Below are 20,714 nucleotides of genomic sequence, written 5' to 3' on the forward strand. Positions count from 1 at the left end.
ATGAGATCGAGATAATGTTTACGATTTTTGTTCTCATTACTTTTATAGAAGAAGTATTAATAAAAAATGAATAAAACTTGTTGCCAATTATAAGATCGACCAAATAGAGTAATGTAGCTAACACATATATAATTTATGTAAATGATGTTTAAAAATTGACTTTGTAATGACTTTTTTAATAAACAATATAAAGCTGCAATATGTAGCCCAGAACAATATTCAACAATGAATAAATAAAAACATTTACAGCAAAACTAAGCACGTCTTGACAGAATCAATGATCCCCATTTTACATTTTTTGTCATTTACCTACTTCTCTGGCAATACTAAATAAAAAACATTATTATTTACCATTGTTAGTTCATTTCTGCAGTTAGGCCTATATATTTGTTATAATAATGAAAATACTTTAAAAACTTTAATAAACAAGTACAATCCTTTAAAGCTGAAATCTTGACTGTAGCAAAATTCAATGGATATTAAGTGGTTATATTTTAAATTATTACACATCTCAAGGCATTTTTATTAATGTGGGAAAAACACACCAACATTATAGTGACACAATGAATCATCAGTGAGAAACACAATTCTTCAGTGGTGTTACCCTGAAGAAAAGTAACACCAGCAGGAGAAACACCAGTGACAATTTTCATTAGAGAATGCAACCCATCATATTATGCTGACTTAATTAAGGAGATGAATCCATTTAAATCTTTTTTTTTTTTTTTTTTTTACAATTCCTTAAGAATAAAGGTCACATCTAGTGTTGGGGAAAGTTACTTTAAAAAGTAATGCATTACAATATTGAGTTACTCCCCCCAAAAGTAACTAGTGTACTTTTTATGGTAAGTATGTGTTACGTTACTTTTCAGTTACTTTTGCCTTACTTTTTCTGAAATGGCTGAAGCTTAATTTCTTTCAGAACTTGCAATTAACAACACACTGTATAACTTACACCCACAATTATCTTTAAAAACACATTAAGGATAATGTTATCTGAGAACTTCCTGAGCCCAGATCTATACACACCATATACAGATTATTGAGTTTAAAGCAATGTTTGCTACTTTTATTTGTCGTAAGTTAAATCACTGTCCATTGAGACAATTCCCTTTTCCTTTTCATCCATGTGTTCAAAATAATGAAGACATTCTCTCATTAACTCTGTGATAAATTGTGACTACTTTCATTTTAATTCAGCATTTTTTTAAGTTTAAAAATTAATTAAACTAAAAAAGTGACTTGCATTAAATTAGAAAAAGTTACTCAAATATTATTACTTATTTTTTCAAAAGTAGTCCGTTACTTTACTCGTTACTTAGAAAGGAATTATACTACGTAACTCGCGTTACTTCTACCTTACCCCAACACTGGTCACACCTCCAGTGTAGCAATTACCTTGTGACTGTGGTGACAAGTAGTTTTGTAGTGATTAGAATTTTACATGTTTAAAGAACAGTTATTGTTACAATGATGCCTCAAAATGGTGCGTTGTAATAGTAAATTGTAAACCTAAAGAGCTTTTCGAGTGTAATATTCTGTTAAGTATAGGAACAGAATTACTGAAATCCACGCCAGTCCAAATAGAGTCCACGTGGCATTGAAAAACATGCAATTTGGTTGTCCTTAAAAATTGGGTAAGTAAACTACCTAAGACTACTTTTTCATAAGTTAATGCCCTAGTAGTTCTACTAAAACGATTCTGTTAAGGTGATTTTTTAAGGCTGTTTAGGTTTTATTATTTTATAGCCTCAAGATGGCGTCACAGGTCTATGTTCTCTCTGGCGTTCTCAAGGTCAAAGCGATCAAACGTTGCAGCCTCATGACAAGCATTTGATTTACAGCTTCATTATTTTAAAGGAATGAATGTCAAACTTAAATATATCTTAAAGAGCAGACCTGGCCTTTTGCCTGATTAAATAACATTAATGTCCAAGCCTATTATTATTTTCTAGCCTATGGTGCTGGCTATCCTATCACTTGAAACCTTTACCATAATCTTTTTATTTCAACAAAGGTTCTTAAAGTGTAAAAAGTTTCTTTAGAAAATACTTTTATTAAGAAATGTTCAATAAGGAAACCCCAAATGTTTCTATATATTTTTCTATATGACACTTTGAAATAAACCATTAATTTTAGAGGCTATAGCACTAGTTGCACTCGAGAGTACATCATCTCAAAATGTAGGCTCATGTAATTATATTAAACATCATATTTTCTAAAAATCTATCTCAATCTTTAAAAGTCAGCATGAAACAGAATTGTGCAGTAGTTTTCTTCTCTACTGTAGTCTGAGTCAATGGCATATTGAACTGGTAAAAATGAGATTAGAAACTGATTAGATCATTAAATTACTATTGCTGTGATCGGTAAGTGACAGGTTGTTTCACCCTTGTTATCAGAGAAGAGATATTGCTGCAAGGTTTAGGAAATTATTATGATTTTTAAAAGGAAGTCACATTAATTTGCCACTGTGATATTCTCTTAAAACTTAAGAATAGTTTTTTTCATACTCTGTAACTCAAAAAGTAGCATGTGGAGCCAACAACATCAAGGCCATGGGTTCAGTTCTCAGGAAACGTGCTAGAATACAATTAAATTGATTTTGGATCATTTTAAATAAAAGAGTGACATTCCCACGCTTCATTCCTCATTATTTTAGGAATCCTTTAATACTGTAAGTGTATTTGAAGCTCTGCTACAGCTCACCCAGCGTGTGAAGGTGAGTCCGCGTAGCTCTGACGTAAAGCCTGACGTTCAGCCACTTGATGGTGAAGGGAGGTGGGCTGCAGTCACAGACTTCTTATAGAGGAGGGGTTGCCATCCATCCAAACCCCTCCCCTTTCATTACCCCATCTCTCTCTCTCTCTCTCTCTCTCTCTCTCTCTCTCTATTCATTCCTTCTGCTCTGTCTGACTGAGTTGGTTTCACACACACACTTACACACGTGCCACTCTATGTGTCTCCTCTCCTCTCTCCTCCTCTGCAAGCATGGAGTCACATCATCACTGAAGTGTGGATTTGCTCCTCTTGTTTTCTCCTCTTCTCTTCATTCGGTGTGTGTGTGTGTGTGTTTGGTTGTCTGTTCCTGGGCAGGAATGCTGGTGTCTGCGACAGCGCTGTTGGGGGCTACGCTGGGCACAGTGTCTGGAGTGTTGACACTATGTGGTCTCTCCCTGCTTTGCAAGAGCTGTAAAAAGGGGAAACTTGAGAGTGGAGATGAGGCTGACCCAGAGAAAGCCAAACCTAGTATCCTGCATACTCTGACACAGGTAAGACATACATACACTCACACTTAGCAGCAGCGAGCCAGCTGCCAGATTTAAATACAGAGCTTAGAAAATGAGAACAGATATGAGAAAATATGTTGGGATATGCAGAGAGTGAAATGTTCTGACTCACCTGAGTGGAAGGATAAAAGTGGCGCTTATGTAACGCAGGTTAGCTCACTGACACAGAAACAGTGATATTGTACTAAAAGTGATTGCTTTCTATATAAAAAACTGGTATTGCTCTATATATGCACTGCAAATCAAAAGCACATGTAACTACTGTTGTTTAATTGGGCATCGTTTTCCTTCTGGTTACTGGTGATTGGTGTAGAAAAGCTTTTTTTAATGGAGTTGTAATGAAATTTTCAGACATTTTCATTTGGTAATGAGATTTCATTGGTATTATGTGTTTTACAGTCAGTCAAGTTTATCTGAGGAATGCTGGTTACTGTTCTAATGAGAAGCAAAAGATGTTCATGAATACAGCGAGAAATCAGACAAGAGCAAACAAGATTGATCCTGTCACAGTTCTGAATCTTCTTGAAATAGAAATAAAAAATTACTTCAGTCTCCCTGAGGCCGAAAATTTTTTGATTATCAGATCTGCAAATCAAAATCAGCCATCAGTTTCTGCTCTCTCACACACAACTCAGGCTGTGTCAAAGAACACTGAGTTCGTCCAGTGACAGTCTGGTTAAGAGATGGACAAGCGTGTTATTATTAGCTTCTTCTCCGGAGTGCTTTTATAAAAGATAATTCAATTATAAATGATTTGTTCTGCCATTAATTCATTAAACACAGACAGACACACTGGTGAACACACACTACTAAATCTGACACTGAGCACTGGTGTTATTCGGCATCTGCTGAGCTTTCCCTGAAACAATCTAGAGTCATGACTCTCATAGCTGCACATACACACATGATTGTTCTTCTATCACGATCAGGGCTTTCTGTGTTATCTTGTATTGTTTTTATCTACAGCTAATAATTATTATTTTTCCCTGCCTGTAAATGCAACCCTCATTAAAACTTTAATATTCATTCACACTTTTTTTTTTCGTTGGGAACATTGAAAAATGCTAACACTAACTCACTCACTTTCCTTCAGCTTAGTCCTTGATTTTTACGTGGACCACCAATTGCTCCAGCATATGTTTTATGTGGCAGATTCCTTTCCAGCTGCAACCCAGTGCTCTATCCCATTCACTCTATCAGGGCCGCCACAGCAGATTGAACCACCAATTACCCTGGCATTTGTTTTATGCAGTGGATGCCCTTCCACTGTCCATATTTATACAAAAAAAATTGTTACTAATCATCAGTAATCTCAGTACAGAATATGTGTCTGCTGAAAGAGGAGCTAAAGTAAAGTCATGCAAATCATAGAGCAAAATTTATCAGTAGTATAATGTATTCACTGAAAGTGGCACTATATCTACAAACACATCTGTCAGCTGGCTCTCTCTATCTGGGAATTTGGTTTTAAGGGTTTATTTATTCATTTTCTTTTTGGCTTAGTTTCTTATTTATGAGGGGTCGCCACAGAGGAATGAACCACCATTTTAAGGGTTTAGTTAGAATTTAATATTCCAATCTCCCAAAGTATTTGTGAATGTGTTATAATGGTGTTTTTCCATGGAATGATGTGTTTGTCTGTTTATTGTTCAGTGATTCAGTGTCAAGCAAATTTCTTATTAAAAAATGAAAGTCAGTTCTATCCATTTTTCGGTTTTGGTTTACAGTTTTAATAGATGAAATTGTCTTATGTTATGGGAGTTTACTCAAAAATAATGTTTAAATAAAATAGAATATTCATTTGATCTAAGGGACAGTCTACCAGAAACGTACATTTTCAGACACAAGAAAATGTGACAGGTTCTGACTTAAGCTCGTCATCCTCAAAAAAATCATACAAAAACCAGCATAAAATCATACAATTCAATGACAGAACACATCCTTGGTCACTATCAGCTTCTTTACCATCAAATGATGTTACTTCCGAGCCATAGCCTTAAACATGTATTGCACGCATTTGATGTTAAATTTAATGCAAATGTGACAAGACTAACAGAAACACGGGGACAATTGTACATTTAGTTGTATTATATATTTGTAGTATTTATTTGTGAATTTCTTAATGTAATGGTTTTGTCAATTGATGTGGACTATAACAACTTAAACTTGTTATTTCTGAAGTATTTTCTTTAAATAACAGATTTTAGTATAACTAGGTTCAAATGGGCTGAGGAAAAGCACAATAACAGGGTTTGTACATTTGTAATGTGTTTTAAATAAAGAAAAAAATCTCAGAACCAAATGAATGACATACTCCATTACTGAACAACTCACAGAATTCAACCATCAGCCCATTTTAGACACGTTTGGGATGAAATACTTTTTATGCACTGTATTTAAGTTTTTATTTCGGGGACAGATATAATATGTATGTTTCTCATAGAATATCCCCTAAGAAGTACAAAGTAAATGTATATGTGATGTACATTGATCTTTTTCAAATGATGAACTCTCAGATCAGCTCAGGAGTTGAAGTCCATGTGTTCTTGTGCTAATATAATGAGACACCAGCTTCAAACACAAACAAGAGCAAAAAACAAAACAAAGCAAAAAGTGAGCACTGTCTCCTTGCACTATTATTTATTATTAATGAACAGGAGGGGTTGAGAGATGATAGAGGAATATGAATGTCCTCTTCCACCCATTTAACTGTGCACTCCATTTCACCACGATAACTGTCCACCTGGGGGAAATGGAGTGTTCTCGTATTGATTTTTTTCTTTTCATTCATGCTTGACTGTTTTTTTAGACTCTACACATCAAAACCCCAATGAAACCTGAAACTAAATTGATGTGGCCCTGTCTCATGTCTGTGACGTAGCAAAGAGGTTAAAATCAATACAGAGTACAGGTCTGCATAATTTAGAGTTTGAATATATTATAGTATGATCAGAATTGACTATTGTATTGTTATGTTTTACTTCGGGAAATAAAAAAGATTTATTCATGCAGTCTAAAAATGCTGGGTTGTTTTTAGCATTTATTACAGTGTGCTGGGTCTATATGCTACATTATTTGGTTTATTGAGCTCTGTTTTTTTGGATATACTCTTTGGTTAAGATCAAGTATGTCTGAATATTCCATTGTAAATTTAAGAAATTGATCAGCAGTTCAAATACCTAATGATTTACGGTAGGAAGTTTACAAAATATCTTTAAGGAACATTATTTTTACTTGCTTTTCTAATGATTTTTTTTTTTTTGCATAAAAGAAAATCGATCCTACAATGTATTTTGGATTGGGTATCGAACTATCTAAGTATAATTTTTATCAATCATTTAACATCCTTTTTACCCATTATCATATTACCATGTAGCTTATAATTTGTATTTCTCTTTCTCCTTCATGTGCATATTTTAGTTCAGTGTGCATAAGTGCACTGAACCCATCCAGCCTCAAGCATCTCTGAAGTTTCCTCAAATCTACCGGCCCAAACCTTCTGTGACTTCTCAAGAGGTGATAAACTACAAAGAACATGGAGCTTCCAATGACACGTCTGCAGCCGAGCTCGACACCTGTAACCAAGCAACCGAACGTGAGGAGGTTTTCTCCCTCCCGCGGCAAGGTAAAGAAATGACAGCTAAAACATAATGGAACTCAATGGGGAGGATCTGTGTGTGTGAGCGCGACTGATTTTACTGTGCGTTCCAGTCCACTTCAGCCAGTGGGAGACACCAGCTCATTTCAAGAGGGTCAGAAATCAATATATGTGAGGCTGACTTAATTTATTAGCTGAAACAATTACGATTGATATCTATTAATTTAGCCTTCAATGGGTTTCATGTAAACTGAAATTTCCGCCATTAAAAACTATGCAAGACACCAGTGGCATTTGTTGATGTCATTAAAATCAATTGCACAGAGGCGATTGCCAACCTCTCGCATTAAAGCAGTGAAACCTGCTATTGTATTCATGCCTGGTGTCTGAGCTACATTGAGCTGACTCATAGAGCACAGATTCCATCATGATAGGTAAAGGTTAAACACAATATAATAATTCATGATCAAGGCCTTCCTTTCTGAGCCAGAGTAAAACACTCACTGTAGCAGATGCAGAGAAAGTAAGAAGCATCACGTTTCTCGAAGAACTTAACAAAGGTGTACTGACATATACTGACAAAATGATTTTTGCTGCTTGTTCAAACTACTAATTTAAAATGAGCTGAAACAACACAATTCTTCAGATTCTTAGGGGATTACCTAATTGCTTTATGTTCAATCTGCCTAAATTTGTTACATTAACTTAACTGAATTGTGTTGGGACAACATGAATGAATTGTGTGAAACCCTGCATTTTTATGCATGAGTGCAATCATTTTGCTTCTATACAATAGTTAAACAAGAAGTTATTATATCACATACTAGCATTTTATATGCACCACTGCCTTCATAATATAAATGTTTGCTCCACCCATGAGAATGATTCCTTCATGCAGCGCTCAGGAATGAATGAAAAACCAAATGAATGGATGGGATAATTGATTCTGTATCTCATTTAAAAAAAAATTCACCACTGATTGGAAAACTGATTCAACCTGTAAAGGAGTCACGAAATAAAGTCCCTGGAGTACCAGAACTATCTCTTCTCTACAAAACATGATGGGATTTCTGGGAGATGCTCATTTACTCAGAGTTCAATCTGCTCTAACATTCAATTCCTCTACAGCTTCTGCTGATGAAATACCTTGCTCATCTGAACAAACTGGTGCCATGACGACAAGTAGCTCCATCCTGTATCCGAAACTGCACTTCTCCATCAGCCTGCACAAAGAAAGCGGAGAGCTACACATTAACATTGTTGAAGGTAACAATCACTCATTTACTCTACCGTTTCTAGAAAGAACTCTTGTGGATTGAATCTCAGACTAAATGGGATAGCATTTGTTTGATTAATGTATGTAAAAAAGGACATTTCAGACGTGCTGGATTACTGAAATGCTATAATAATATAATAAAGATTTGAATTGCTTTGATTATGCACATGGTTCAAAACACTTGCTTTTTTCAGAAGAATTTTAGGGGCACAGTGAAAATCTATTAGATAAATTGTACTTTTTGATTGCTGGCTGCATTTCTTCTACCTCACCATATCGAGCCATAATTAGAAACAGACAAATTGTCTTCTGTCTGATGTTAATGTTGCTCTGGTGTAAAAGTTACTGTAAAACAACCAACATTATTACTGTTTCCTGTACTGTTTTTTTTTCTGGACTGGGCTTTTAAAATTAAGATATAGGAAGAATCTTTTAGGCCTACGTTATTCATGTAACTGATAACAATGTGATTCAATAAATAAATCAAAATAGCTAATTTTTTGTTTAACAAGCACTTATTCTTATCCATATGTGAAAGTATAATAATAAAATACAAATAAACATGCCTATGGCTAAATATAATAGTTTATTCATTCATATTTCTTCCTTAAGTTCCTTTATTTATCAGGGGTCCCCACAGCGAAATGAACCGCCAACTGATTCAGCATATGTTTTATGCAGCGGATAGCCTTTCAGCCACAACTTAGTACTGGGAAACTACACTTGGACTGTACCCAGAGGAAACCTACGCAAACACAGGGAGATTATGCAAACTCCACTCAGAAATGCCAACTGACCCAGCTGGAACTCATACTAGTGACCTTCTTGGTGTGAGGTGACAGTGCTAACCACTGAGCCACCGTGCCACCCTAATTGTTTATAGTTTAATTTAATAACATAATTTTACCAGAACTATCTCAACTCTGCTTTCTACAATACATACAGTAGGATGTACATTGGAAACGCATCTGCTCAAATGACACACGCAGCTCAGTTTTCAGTTCGACGCAGAACCCAGGCGAGTGAATCCTGAATGAACCCAATTGATTGAATCAAATGATTGATCTTAAAAGATAGTGACCACTTACTGAATAACTGCAGAAAGAGTCACTGAAAAATCTATACCACTAATGCATACCGGAGCTCCAGGAAAATTCCCAGGAGGACCAGACTGTACAGTCTCTGTGTTTACATTGTACAGTATGTTTGACAAGCACATCAGCTCAAATTACAAAATGATTCTAGAACCACTCTGTTTTAGCACACACGCAGGCCATCAAGGTTACGAAAACTTTTTTCAACTTAGTCCCTTTATTAATCTGGGGTCACCACAGCGGAATGAACCACCAACTTATCCAGCACGATTTACGCAGCGGATACCCTAAAAGCTGCAACCCAACACTGGAAAACACCCGTACACACTCATTTACACACATACACGGTTCAAATTTTAAAATATTTAGTTCACCTATAATGCATGTCTTTGGACTGTGGGGGAAACCGGAGCACCCAGAGGAAACCCACGCAAACACGGAGAGAACATGCAAACTCCACACAGTAATGCCAACTGATCCAGTTGGGGCTCGAACCAACAACCTTCTTGCCATGAGGCTGTTGAGCTACCCACTAAACAATACATTTTAAATCAACTTGATTGGACAACTTGTTAAATATCCATTATTATCTTTTTAGAATATGATTTCCCTCCTTATTTATCTAGTTTGGGTGGCTAAATTTTTTTCTTACTTGTCATTTTGATATTAACAAAATATTTGTGAAACTCTCGCCATTTCACCTTCAAGCTTTTTTAGCATGGAATTTGATTTACAAACACAATTTCTCACCACACCGTTACATTATTTGGAATAATAAGGATATTTTATATTTAAAAAATCAATTTTTTTTATTTGTTTGATGCAGATGATGTAGTTACATTGTATTGGTAGACCAGTTATTTATTTCAGACGGTCTTTTCTTTACATATGAGGAATTCTTAACAAAATATAATTTTCTTATACCACCAAAGGAATTTACAACAGTTTTTGGTATAATCTCCCCTAAAATATGTGTTGCATAAACAACAAAACAGATTAAATGATCAGCTATCAGCACAGTTTTCACCAGTGACTCTCCGATAAAAATATGCGTTTCCTAAAGTTGTAAGAAGGATGTTGAATCAAAACCAAATGCAAAAGCATATTGGAATCAATTTATGAGTGATGTCGATTGGAAAACAGTTTGGCTTCTGCCTAATCGCTGTCTCTTGACAAACATGGTTAAAGAGATTTCATTTAAACTTCTTCTCAGAACATATCCTGCCAAACTTTAAATAAAAAAAAAAAGATATAGATGTGAGATGTTGCTTTTGCAAGCAGAAGCCAGAGAATGCTGTTCTTTGCTGTCGTCAGTATTGATGAAAATTGATGTAAAGCTATTACTTTACATTGGAAAGATGTTCTTTTAGCAATTTTTGAAAACTCTAGAGACAAAAAGACCTACACATTTTTTTTAAATAAATTTCATTATTTTAATGGCCAAATTTCATATTCATAAATAAGATTTTTCAGGCAAAAATCCTTTGCATTTAAAAATTTATTAAAATATTATAATGTGTTTGTATCACCCTCAAAAAATCAAAAAAGTATGTAAATTGTACAAGCCTGTATAACATTTAATGATATGGTTTATATATCTGGTAGCACGGTAGCGCAGTGGCTAGCACAATCGCCTCACAGGAAGAAGGTCGCTGGTTTGAGCTCCGGCTGGGTCAGTTGGCATTTCTGTGTGGAGTTTGTTCTTCCCATGATCGTGTGGGTTTCCTAAGGGTGACCCAGTTTCCGCCACAGTCCAAAGACATGCACTATAGGTGAATTGGTTAGGCTAAATTGTCCGTAATGTAGATGTGTGAATGAGTGTGTATGGATATTTCCCAGTGCTGGGTTGCAGCTGGAAGGGCATCAGCTGCGTAAAACATATGCTGGATAAGTTGGAGGTTCATTAAATTGGGGCAACCCCAGATTAATAAAGGGACTAAGCCAAAAAGAAAATAAATGAATGAATGTTTATATCTCCCCCTAGCCTTTGAAATTCTCTTAACATTTATTGTATTTGACTTGCATTGTATTTTTGACATTGTTCAATAATAAAAAATGCCATCAGAAGGTCATACAACAGGAGCAGATACAGTATCTGTTAAAAGCAGGCTTTGGTGTTGAACTTGTAGTCTTCTCAGGGCTCATCCAGGTGTTTTTGCAGGATAGAGGTGTCACTGTGGGTTTACCCACCGCTTCCGGGGTCTGGGGGAGGTTTGGATATTCAAAACTCTCTGTGATTAAAGCAAATAAAAGCCTCTTTCAGGCAGCTTAAAGCCTTTTAATCACAGAATTATCATTTCAATAGCTGCAGCCTTGATTGATACGCATCATTATCTGTAATGAGGGTAAATCTGCTTTAAACTCAAAACCTCTATTCAGCTCATCCAAACAGGAAAGAGGGAGCGAGAGAGGATCAGTCGTGCTGCCTGAAATGTAAAAAGGAATGAAAAGTGAGGAGTCATAAAAAAAAAACAATAAGGGCCTTTGTGACTTTTGGCGACCCAGTTTCTCATCCTGCTCCTTGTTATATTATGATTCATATTGTCTTTTTCTGCACAGCGGAGAATATATCAGTGGAAGCAGGCTGTGAGGGATATATATCAGGGTGTGTCAGTGTCTCCGAAGAGCAGAAACATGCACACACAGCGGTCCACAAGCTGGCAGTGCATGTGCAGTGGGGCGAGGAGCTGGTGTTTGCACTGCCTATGGAGAGCACAGAAGACACTGACAGTCTAGATGGAGAGGTGGCGCTTTCCCTTCACTGCTGTGACCGATTCTCCCATAACTCCACTTTGGGCATGATGCGCTTCAAGCTGGCTGATGTGAGCATGATGTTGGACGCCGACTGCTGGGTTGACTTACAGCCACCCAAACAGGTGAGAAACATTGTTTCAAAATGTCAACAAGTCAAAGTTACCATTGCTAAGATTTTTATTGACTTTTTTGAAGATGCAGATGACACATTTAACAGTCATAGGTATCTTAAATCTTTGTAATCTGTTAATATTTTGTTTTAAAAATATGTCTGTATATTTATACAACAGTTCTGTCTGGTTCTAAAATCTGATTGGCTGATAGCCGTGATATATTTAAGTAATATCAGCACCCGTACAGCCTCTTTACCCTTTGTGTATTACTCCGCCCGCATACAGCCAGCAAAACGCAGACACTGCATCAACAAGGCATTTGCGTCCTCAGAACTGCCACTCACTGGATATTTTCTTTTTTCCGGACATTTTTCTGTAAACCCTGGAGATGGTTGTGCATGAAAATCCCAGTAGATCAGCAATTTCTGAAACACTCAGCCCAGCCAGTCTGGTACTTTTAAATCACTTCTCTTTTCCGCTCTGATGCTCCGTTTGAACTGCAGCAGATCATCTCGACCATGTCTACATGCCTAATTGCACAAAGTTTCTGCCATTTGATTGGCTCATTAAAAATTTGCGTTAACGAACAGTTGTACAGGTGTACCTAATTAAGTGTACAAACACAGGGGCTGCGTCCAAAACCGCCTACTACTCAGTAGGTACTGCATTTGAATTTAAACGTACTATTTGGCTGTTGGAAAAGTTCTATACAGTATGAATGTGAAAAGTATGAATGGAATTCGGACGTACTACATCCGCCATTTTGACACAGTCACGTGACGTACCTGCGTCATTTGCGTCGCTTTACTCCCATTCATGAATTCGCTCGCGGGGTGTCATGGGATAAGGCAGCGTGAATGGGATGCGCACTCCAGAATCTCACCGGAAGTAGTAAGTCATCCGGGTACTTCTTGCATACTGTTTTTTTAATTCTATGAATTCAGACATACTACCTGCCTCGCATACTGATTTCAGCATACTGTATAGTATGGAAGTATGCAGTTTCGGACGCAGCCAGGCACACACTATTTATCACTTAAGGGCTATAGATATTCAGTCTATACAATGGTACCAGGTTTTTGAGATCTGGCATATCATCATTTACTAGAATGAAATGAAAATTATCACAACAATAAAATAAATATAAGTTTTTTTCGTTTTTTTCAAACATATTCAGTTCACAGATGTCACCAACAAGTAAACCCCACAGATATGTCTCTCTTTTTACAGAATACAACGAGAAGGCATGTTAAAACAAAGTACAGCAGTAAATTCAATGTTTCTTTGACACACTTTTTCTTACTGCCATGGTTCCATTCTTGATGCTATATGAGTAGCTTTATTATGGGATGCTGACTGTGTGTTGATGTGTTTCTCAGTCTTCACAAGAGCAAAGTGCACATATTGGCAGGAGTTTATAAATAGCTCTGACATCTTTTTGGACATCCACATCCTGCAGGTTATTGCCCATAAGAGGTGTGTTATGAGCATAGATCTAAGAGTTTATTTCAAGAAACTGCACTCCCTTCACACCTTGTTCGCTTAATATCACTCTCTTGGGTCCAGGCCATAAAACACAAACACACACACACACACACACACACATAAACACACACACACTCCACCCCCACTGTTCTTTGATCAGCTGATGATGTCATAGACCTCCATTGCTGGAGATCTTTATTTGCGTCATCTCGCCTCCCAGAGGAGATCCGCTTCTAACAGACACAGACTCACAAACATGCCAGGAATTACTAACCACCGTTGGACTGCAGGGAGAGACAGAGAGAGAGTGAGAGAGAGAGTTAGGAAGTAATGCATGAGCAGGCTTAGAGGTGTTTAGTGTGTGTGTGTGTATGTTTGTTTGCATGTAGAGTTTGGCCTATGATGAACATGATGACGCAGGTTGTATGGTGCCCTTCAGAATGTATTATTTGTTCATATACAACATTCATAAATGCTTAATCATTGTAAGAGCTCTCATTAAGAGTCATATTTCATTAATGTGGATATTTCAGATACGGTGCATGAATGCAAGACCTTGAACTCATTAATGAATGAGGGAATGAAATGAAATAAACTGTACACCCACCAACCTCTTTATTAGATACTCTTTGCAGAACTGCCTTCAGTTTTTTTCTTTTTTAATAAAACAAAGTTTTGATGAGTTGGAGGCACGGTGGCTCAGGTTAACACTGTTACCTCACAGCAAGAAGTTTGCGGTTCGAGCCCTGGCTGGGCCAGTTGTGGAGTTTGCATGTACTCCCTGTGTTGGCCTGGGTTTCCTCCGGGTGCTCTGGTTTCCCCCACAGTCCAAATACATGCGAATTGAATAAACTAAATTGTGCATAGTGTATGTGTGTATATGTGTGTTTGGATGTTTCCCAGTACTGGGTTACAGCTGGAAGGGCATCTTAGCAAATGCTAAGAACAGGAAACTGAGGCTACAATTTGCACAGGCTCACCAAAATTGGACAATAGAAGATTGAAAAAAATGTTGCCTGGTCTGAGTCTCGATTTCTGCTGCTAATATTCTGATGTAAGGGTCAGAATTTGGCGGTCACAACATAAAAACATGCATCCATTCTGCCTTGTATCAAAAGTTCAGGCTGCTGGTGGTGGTGATGTAATAGTGTGGGGATATTTCCTTGGCACACTTTTGGCCCATTAGTACCAATTAAGCATTGTGTCAACACCTCAGCCCAGCTGAGTATTGTTGCTGACCATGTCCATCCCTTTATGACCCCAGTGTACCCATCTTCTAATGGTTACTTCCAGCAGGATAACGCGCCATGTCATAAAGTGTGAATCATCTCAGACTGGTTTCTTGAACATGACAATGAGTTCACTGTAACTAAATGGCCTCCACAGTCACCCAACTCAATCCAATAGAGCACCTTTGGGATGTGTTGGAACGCGAGATTCGCATCATGGGTGTGCAGCAGGCAAATCTGCAGCAACTGTGTGATGCTATCATGCCAATATGGACCAAAATCTCTGAGGAATATCTCCAGTACCTTGTTGAATCTATGGCATGATGGATTAAGGCAGTTCTGAAGGCAAAAGATGGTCCAACCCGATACTAGTAAGGTGTACCTAATAAAGTGGCCGGCGAGTGTATGTGTGCTAAAAAATATTCCTCACACCATTACATCACCAACCTTAACCGCTGAAACAAGGCAGAATGAGCTGATGCGTTTGTTTTTTTTGTTTTGGTTTTTTTTTGCTAAAATCAACTCAAGTTTTTCTCCAACCATGGCATGTTTAAGAACACACAAATCACCTTCTTCTTTAGTCTGATCTTTAGTTTGGCTTACAGCAGATCTACTTGAGCATGTTTTATTAGGATATATGTGTGCTGGTTAGATATTTGTGTTAGGAAGTTTCTGAACATGTTTAAGGAACTGGTGAATAAGCTGCATGAGTAGAAATTTAATTCACATTTAGACTTTGAAAATTACTATGCTAATATGACTCAGTGACAAGAATAAAAATAATGATCGCAGTACCCTAAAGCTTTCGATCTTTTTAATTTAAATCAAATTTCTCAGTATTATTTGTCACTGTCACTGCCATGGAGTGATATGAAACGTGACGGTTTGATATATCCAATCTAGTTCAAGATTATATTTCAGCAAATGTGTGGAAGAAAATGTCATGTTCCGCTCACACAGCTGATTAAGTGGGACTGACTAAAGGCGGGGGCAGATTAGCATAAGGTCATGATGGTAATCAAAAACTATCTTTCAGAGTGTTTAATCAGAGAGCTGAGCTGACAAATTTATGATTTAAAGTCAGCAATTTTTTGCCCTGAAAGATGCGCCTGTCGTGTTCAGTCTGCCTCACAAATGACTAAAACATTAGCATGAAATGGTTTTATGTGCAGTCAAAAGCCATGTTCATTAACATCGCAAAGAGGTCTTTGTGAATATGCAAATATATATGTGAACACAGAGATGTAATAGCAGTAAAGGTAATAAATAATGAGAGAGTAATAGCTTTATGAGAGAAAAATAACCTGACAACCTGTCAGCTGCGAATTCTCACATCAATATAGCATATTTATTGCGACACTGTTCAACAATACCTAATATTTTGACATTACTTCGATCAGTAGGTTTAGGGTTGGGGTGGGGGTAGGTGGTAATACAATCCAATTAATAGCTAATTTAATACATAATATGAATAATACTGTGTATAATTGCTGTTTTACATTACTGTGATGGTTGGGTTTAGAGTTGGGCTGGAGGTAGACATTAATAAAACACAATAAATGGGAAATTTAAAAAATAATATAAATAACAATGTGTATAATTACTGTTTTAACATTACTGTGATGGTTGGGTTTTGTGTTGGGGTAGGGGTAGACAATAACAACATACAATTAATGGCTAATTTTATAAATAATAATAAAAATTATGCTGTATAATATACTGTTTTTTTTACATTACTGTGATGGTTGGGTTTGGGGGTTAAAGTTATTAATTAAATTAACAGATAAATATATAAATATAATAATACAAAATAATAAAATAGTAATATTGTTCTAGTAAACTTCCGACCACAGCTGTATCCCTTCTAGCAACAACCCTTTAACTCGTGTTTTGTTTCAACAGGAAGTGACATCATCCACTGGAGAATTACTACTGTCGCTCAGTTATCTACCAGCAGCCAACAGACTTGGGGTGGTAGTAATGAAGGCTAGAGGACTCCAGTCAGATAAACTCAAAGACAACATAGGTATTCACACCAACACACAACAACGACACTCAAATCAATGTCAACAATTCCAAATCAAACTTTGGTGATTTGGTTTATCATCTGGTATTATTCTAACATGTCAGTTCTAAGATAGAAGTGAACCAAAGAGTCAGCAGCTCAGTGCAATTAATTTGACAATTCAATTAAAATTATGAAAACTATTAGTAAAAAGTTTAATGTAATAAAGACTTCTACGAGTTTGAAAGAGGTCTGTTTTGCACACCCAGAGTGCATTCAATTGTAGAGAATCCAAACAGTAATATAGAGAGATATCATTACAATTTAAACATAATTGTTTTCTATTTTATTTAATAAAAAAATGTAATTTATTCCACTAAATAATGGAGTATGAATTCTAAAAATTCAGTATGGCTATTACTGGAATAAATAACTTTTTTTTTTTTCATTAACTCCAGGGGTTTAGTCCCTTATTAATCAGGGGTCGCCACTGTCGAATGAACCGCCATGACATTTTTAAATATATTAAAATTTGAGAAGCACAGAATTATTGGGCAGACTATATAGCCGATTATCAGTGCTGATTTTATCAATAAAATGCAAAAAAAAAAAGAAGAAGAAAAACGAAAAAGTGTAAAGAAAATGTCACTTATGTGAAATTAATTTGAAGCTATAGCATGAACAACTTTTTATTTACATCACTATTTACAGTTGAAACCAGAAATTTACATACACTCTCAAAAAAAATTATCTAAATAATTTACATTTGCTAAATGCCAGAATAATGAAAGCATTTTTTAGATTATTTTTAATAAATTTCTAGACAGTCAAAAGTTTACATACATTTCCTTTGTATTTTTATTTAGCTTTGCTTTTAAACTGTATAACTTTGGTCAAATGTTTTGGGTATCCTTCCACAAGCTTCTCACAATAGTCTGAAGGAATTTTGGCCCATTCCTCCTGTCAAAACTGGTGTAAAATTTGTTGTCTTGCTCGCACAAGCTTTTTCAACTCTGCCCACAAATTTTCTAAGGGATTGAGATCAGGGCTTTGTGATGGCCACCCGAAACATTCACTCTGTTGTCCTTAAAGCACATTTTAACTAATTTGGCAGTATGCTTTGGGTCATGGTCTGTTTGGAAGACCCATTTGTGGCCAAGATTTAATTTTCTGGCTGATGTCTTGAGGTGTTGCTTCAGTGTTTCTACATAATGTTCTTTCTTCATGATGCCATCTACGCTGTGAAGTGGACCAGTCCCTCCTGCAGCAAAACAGTTCCACAACATGATGCTGCCGCCCCATACTTCACAGTTGGGCAGGTGTTCCAAGGCTTTTGAGCTTTCCCCTTTGTCCTTCAAATGTAACACTGGTCATTATGGCCAAACAGTTCAATCTTAGTTCCATCAGACCACAGGACATGTCTCCAAAAATTATTTTTTTCCCCAGTGTAATTTAGCAAATTGTAATCTGGCTTTCTGTTGATTCTGGCTTGTTGATTTTCCCATGTTGTCACAAAAGGAAGCAGTGTGTTTGACGTTTTCCTGGAACACTGCTCTACAGATGTGCCTCCAATTAACTCAAATGTTGTCAATTAGCCAATCAGAAACTTCTAAAACCTTGACACCTTCATCTGAGATTTTTCAGAGGCATAATAATCTTAATGTATGTAAACTTGACTTTCAAAAAAATTATAACAATCTCTCTGAAAATATCTCTCTCATTATTCTGCTATTAGGCATAACAAAAACAAATTTGATAATCCTAACTTACCTAAAAGTTTAGTCACACTAACACGTATATATTTTTAAATGTTTATGTGCCTTTTTATACAGTGTATGTAAACTTCTGGTTATAACTGTACATTCAGAAAGTCAGGAAATCGTAATTATGACTTTTTTAAATGAATGGAATACAATTTAATTGGCATGTCTTTCAAAACTGTGTAATTCATTATTATTTATTATCATTATTAAAACATACATTGAATAATAAATAGATGTAAAAGGCAGAGCAACCAAACAATCTGCATTAGTATAGGCAGATATCACTTTAAACAATCAGTATCAGCTGACAAATTAAATATTGCTGCATCTCTAATTAAAACTGAAAACAGTTCTGTTTAAAATGTTTCATATTGTTATTGTTTTACTATATGCACAAGAGACTTTCTATAATTCATAACGTTTGACCAGACATGTACATGCACAAATATGAAATATTCATCCATCTCTTCATACAAGACATACAATGTTAAGGTCAATACCGCATTCCTTGACAGATCTATCCGTAAAGCTGACCTTAAAGCACCAAAATGCCAAGCTGAAGAAGAAGCAGACGCGGCGAGTAAAGCACAAGATGAATCCAGTCTGGAACGAGATGATGATGTTGGAGCTGCCAAGTGAGCTTCTGGCTAAATCCAGTGTGGATTTGGAGGTACTGAACCTGGCCAGCCCCGGGACCCTGCTCCCTCTGGGCCGCTGCATGCTGGGGCTCCAGACATCCGGCACTGGCCTGCAGCACTGGAAACAGATGCTAGATAATCCACGCAAACAAATCGCAATGTGGCATCCTCTATACACCTAATGTACAGGGTAATAGTCTCCAAAGCACCACCAATGTGATAAGCTAAACGGGTGGTTGGGTTAAGCTAGTACTCTATTCCTGTGTAAAAATATGCAGTACTAAAATATATATATATATATATTAAACAGTAGTTATGTGTGAACCCAGTTGTCATTATTTGGTAAAGTGAAAGTTAAAGCTGAATGGAGACGGTCACATACAGTACTAATATTGTTACACAGTAGTTTAGAGTATTTTACAGTGATGCATTTACCTTCGGTGTTGTTGTTAATGTGGGTTTAAAGTACTCAATGCTATTTTAAACAGGTTCAACTTGGAGAAATCCTCCTCTCCCTATATATGTGAAATACAAAATACGACTAAAAAGACCCATATTTAGCTAGTATTATAGTGACTGAGTGAAATATAAGACAAACAGCTTATTTGTGATCTGATGTAAGGTGTAAAGCTGGGCTGAATCAGGTCAGAGAAAAGGATAAACCGCTGTATCTTACCAGGTTTGGCAGAAGAGATGACGATAAAGGAACAATCACAACAAATAATACGTGAAAACAGTCTCTGCCAAATGATATTATATGATCCACAGGCAGCATTTTTCGGACAGCATCAGAATGCAGAAGGGATCCTTTTAGTTTTGCTGTCATAGCTGGAGTGATGGAGAACTGATCACTTACTGTAGATTGATTGTGGCCGTTACATTTACAGGAGTTACGCACTACATTATTATACAGGGTCTCAAAAAGGCAGCTTTATTCTTCTCAAGATGCATGTATAAAGGATGTATTACTATGTAATAAAAAAATTGTGTGTGTGTATATATACATATATATATATATATATATATATATATATATATATGCACATACATATGTATGTACTGTATGTATATGCCGTTGAAGACATAATTATTAGCCCTCCTGTGAAATTGTAATGCTTTTACAAGTATATTCCATGTGCTGTTTAATGTAGAGAATTTTTTTCAACACATTTTTAAACAATAATTTTAATACTAATCGCTTATAACTCATTTATTTTGTCGTTTGCCAGGATGACAGTACGTAATATGGTTCTAGTTATTTTGCAAGATACTATTCTGTTAAAAGTACAATTTAAAGGGTAATTAGGTCAGCTAATCAAGTCTGGTTAAGGCAAGTCATTAGACAAAAGTGGTTTGTTTTGTAGCCAATCAGGGTGTTTCTCTGAAAACCATCATTAGCCAACTAAGATCTTAAGTTCCATCGATACAAACATAGTTTGTTAATTTTTGGCGTTCCCCAAATCCGTCAT

At 36.3% G+C, this 20,714-nt stretch overlaps 1 protein-coding gene across 3 annotated transcripts; it reads left to right on the plus strand.

Annotated features, from left to right (window-relative positions):
* The first annotated feature begins 1,381 nt into the window (after positions 1-1,381).
* syt13 (synaptotagmin XIII) lies at positions 1,382-20,238 on the plus strand. Of its 3 annotated transcripts, NM_001017652.1 has the most exon segments (8): positions 1,385-1,637; positions 2,663-2,722; positions 3,097-3,272; positions 6,711-6,915; positions 8,017-8,154; positions 11,818-12,134; positions 16,742-16,865; positions 19,123-19,569. In NM_001017652.1, coding segments are annotated over 6 exon segments (1,263 nt in total). In that variant the 5' UTR covers positions 1,385-1,637; positions 2,663-2,722; positions 3,097-3,098; the 3' UTR covers positions 19,428-19,569.
* The last annotated feature ends 476 nt before the right edge of the window (positions 20,239-20,714 follow it).

The sequence above is a fragment of the Danio rerio genome, chromosome 7 (assembly GCF_052040795.2).
Source record: "Danio rerio strain M-AB ecotype USA chromosome 7, GRCz13ab, whole genome shotgun sequence".
Taxonomy (NCBI): Eukaryota; Metazoa; Chordata; class Actinopteri; order Cypriniformes; family Danionidae; genus Danio; species Danio rerio.

What these genes read in the sequence shown, in the direction of transcription:
- syt13 (XM_087259307.1), top strand. Translation starts at nt 2,958, where the DNA reads ATGTGTCTCCTCTCCTCTCTCCTCCTCTGCAAGCATGGAGTCACATCA. An exon ending in ACTTACAGCCACCCAAACAG is followed by an intron (nt 12,135 to 16,741) that starts GTGAGAAACATT and finishes TTGTTTCAACAG; the next exon opens with GAAGTGACATCATCCACTGG. An exon ending in TAAACTCAAAGACAACATAG is followed by an intron (nt 16,866 to 19,122) that starts GTATTCACACCA and finishes ATTCCTTGACAG; the next exon opens with ATCTATCCGTAAAGCTGACC.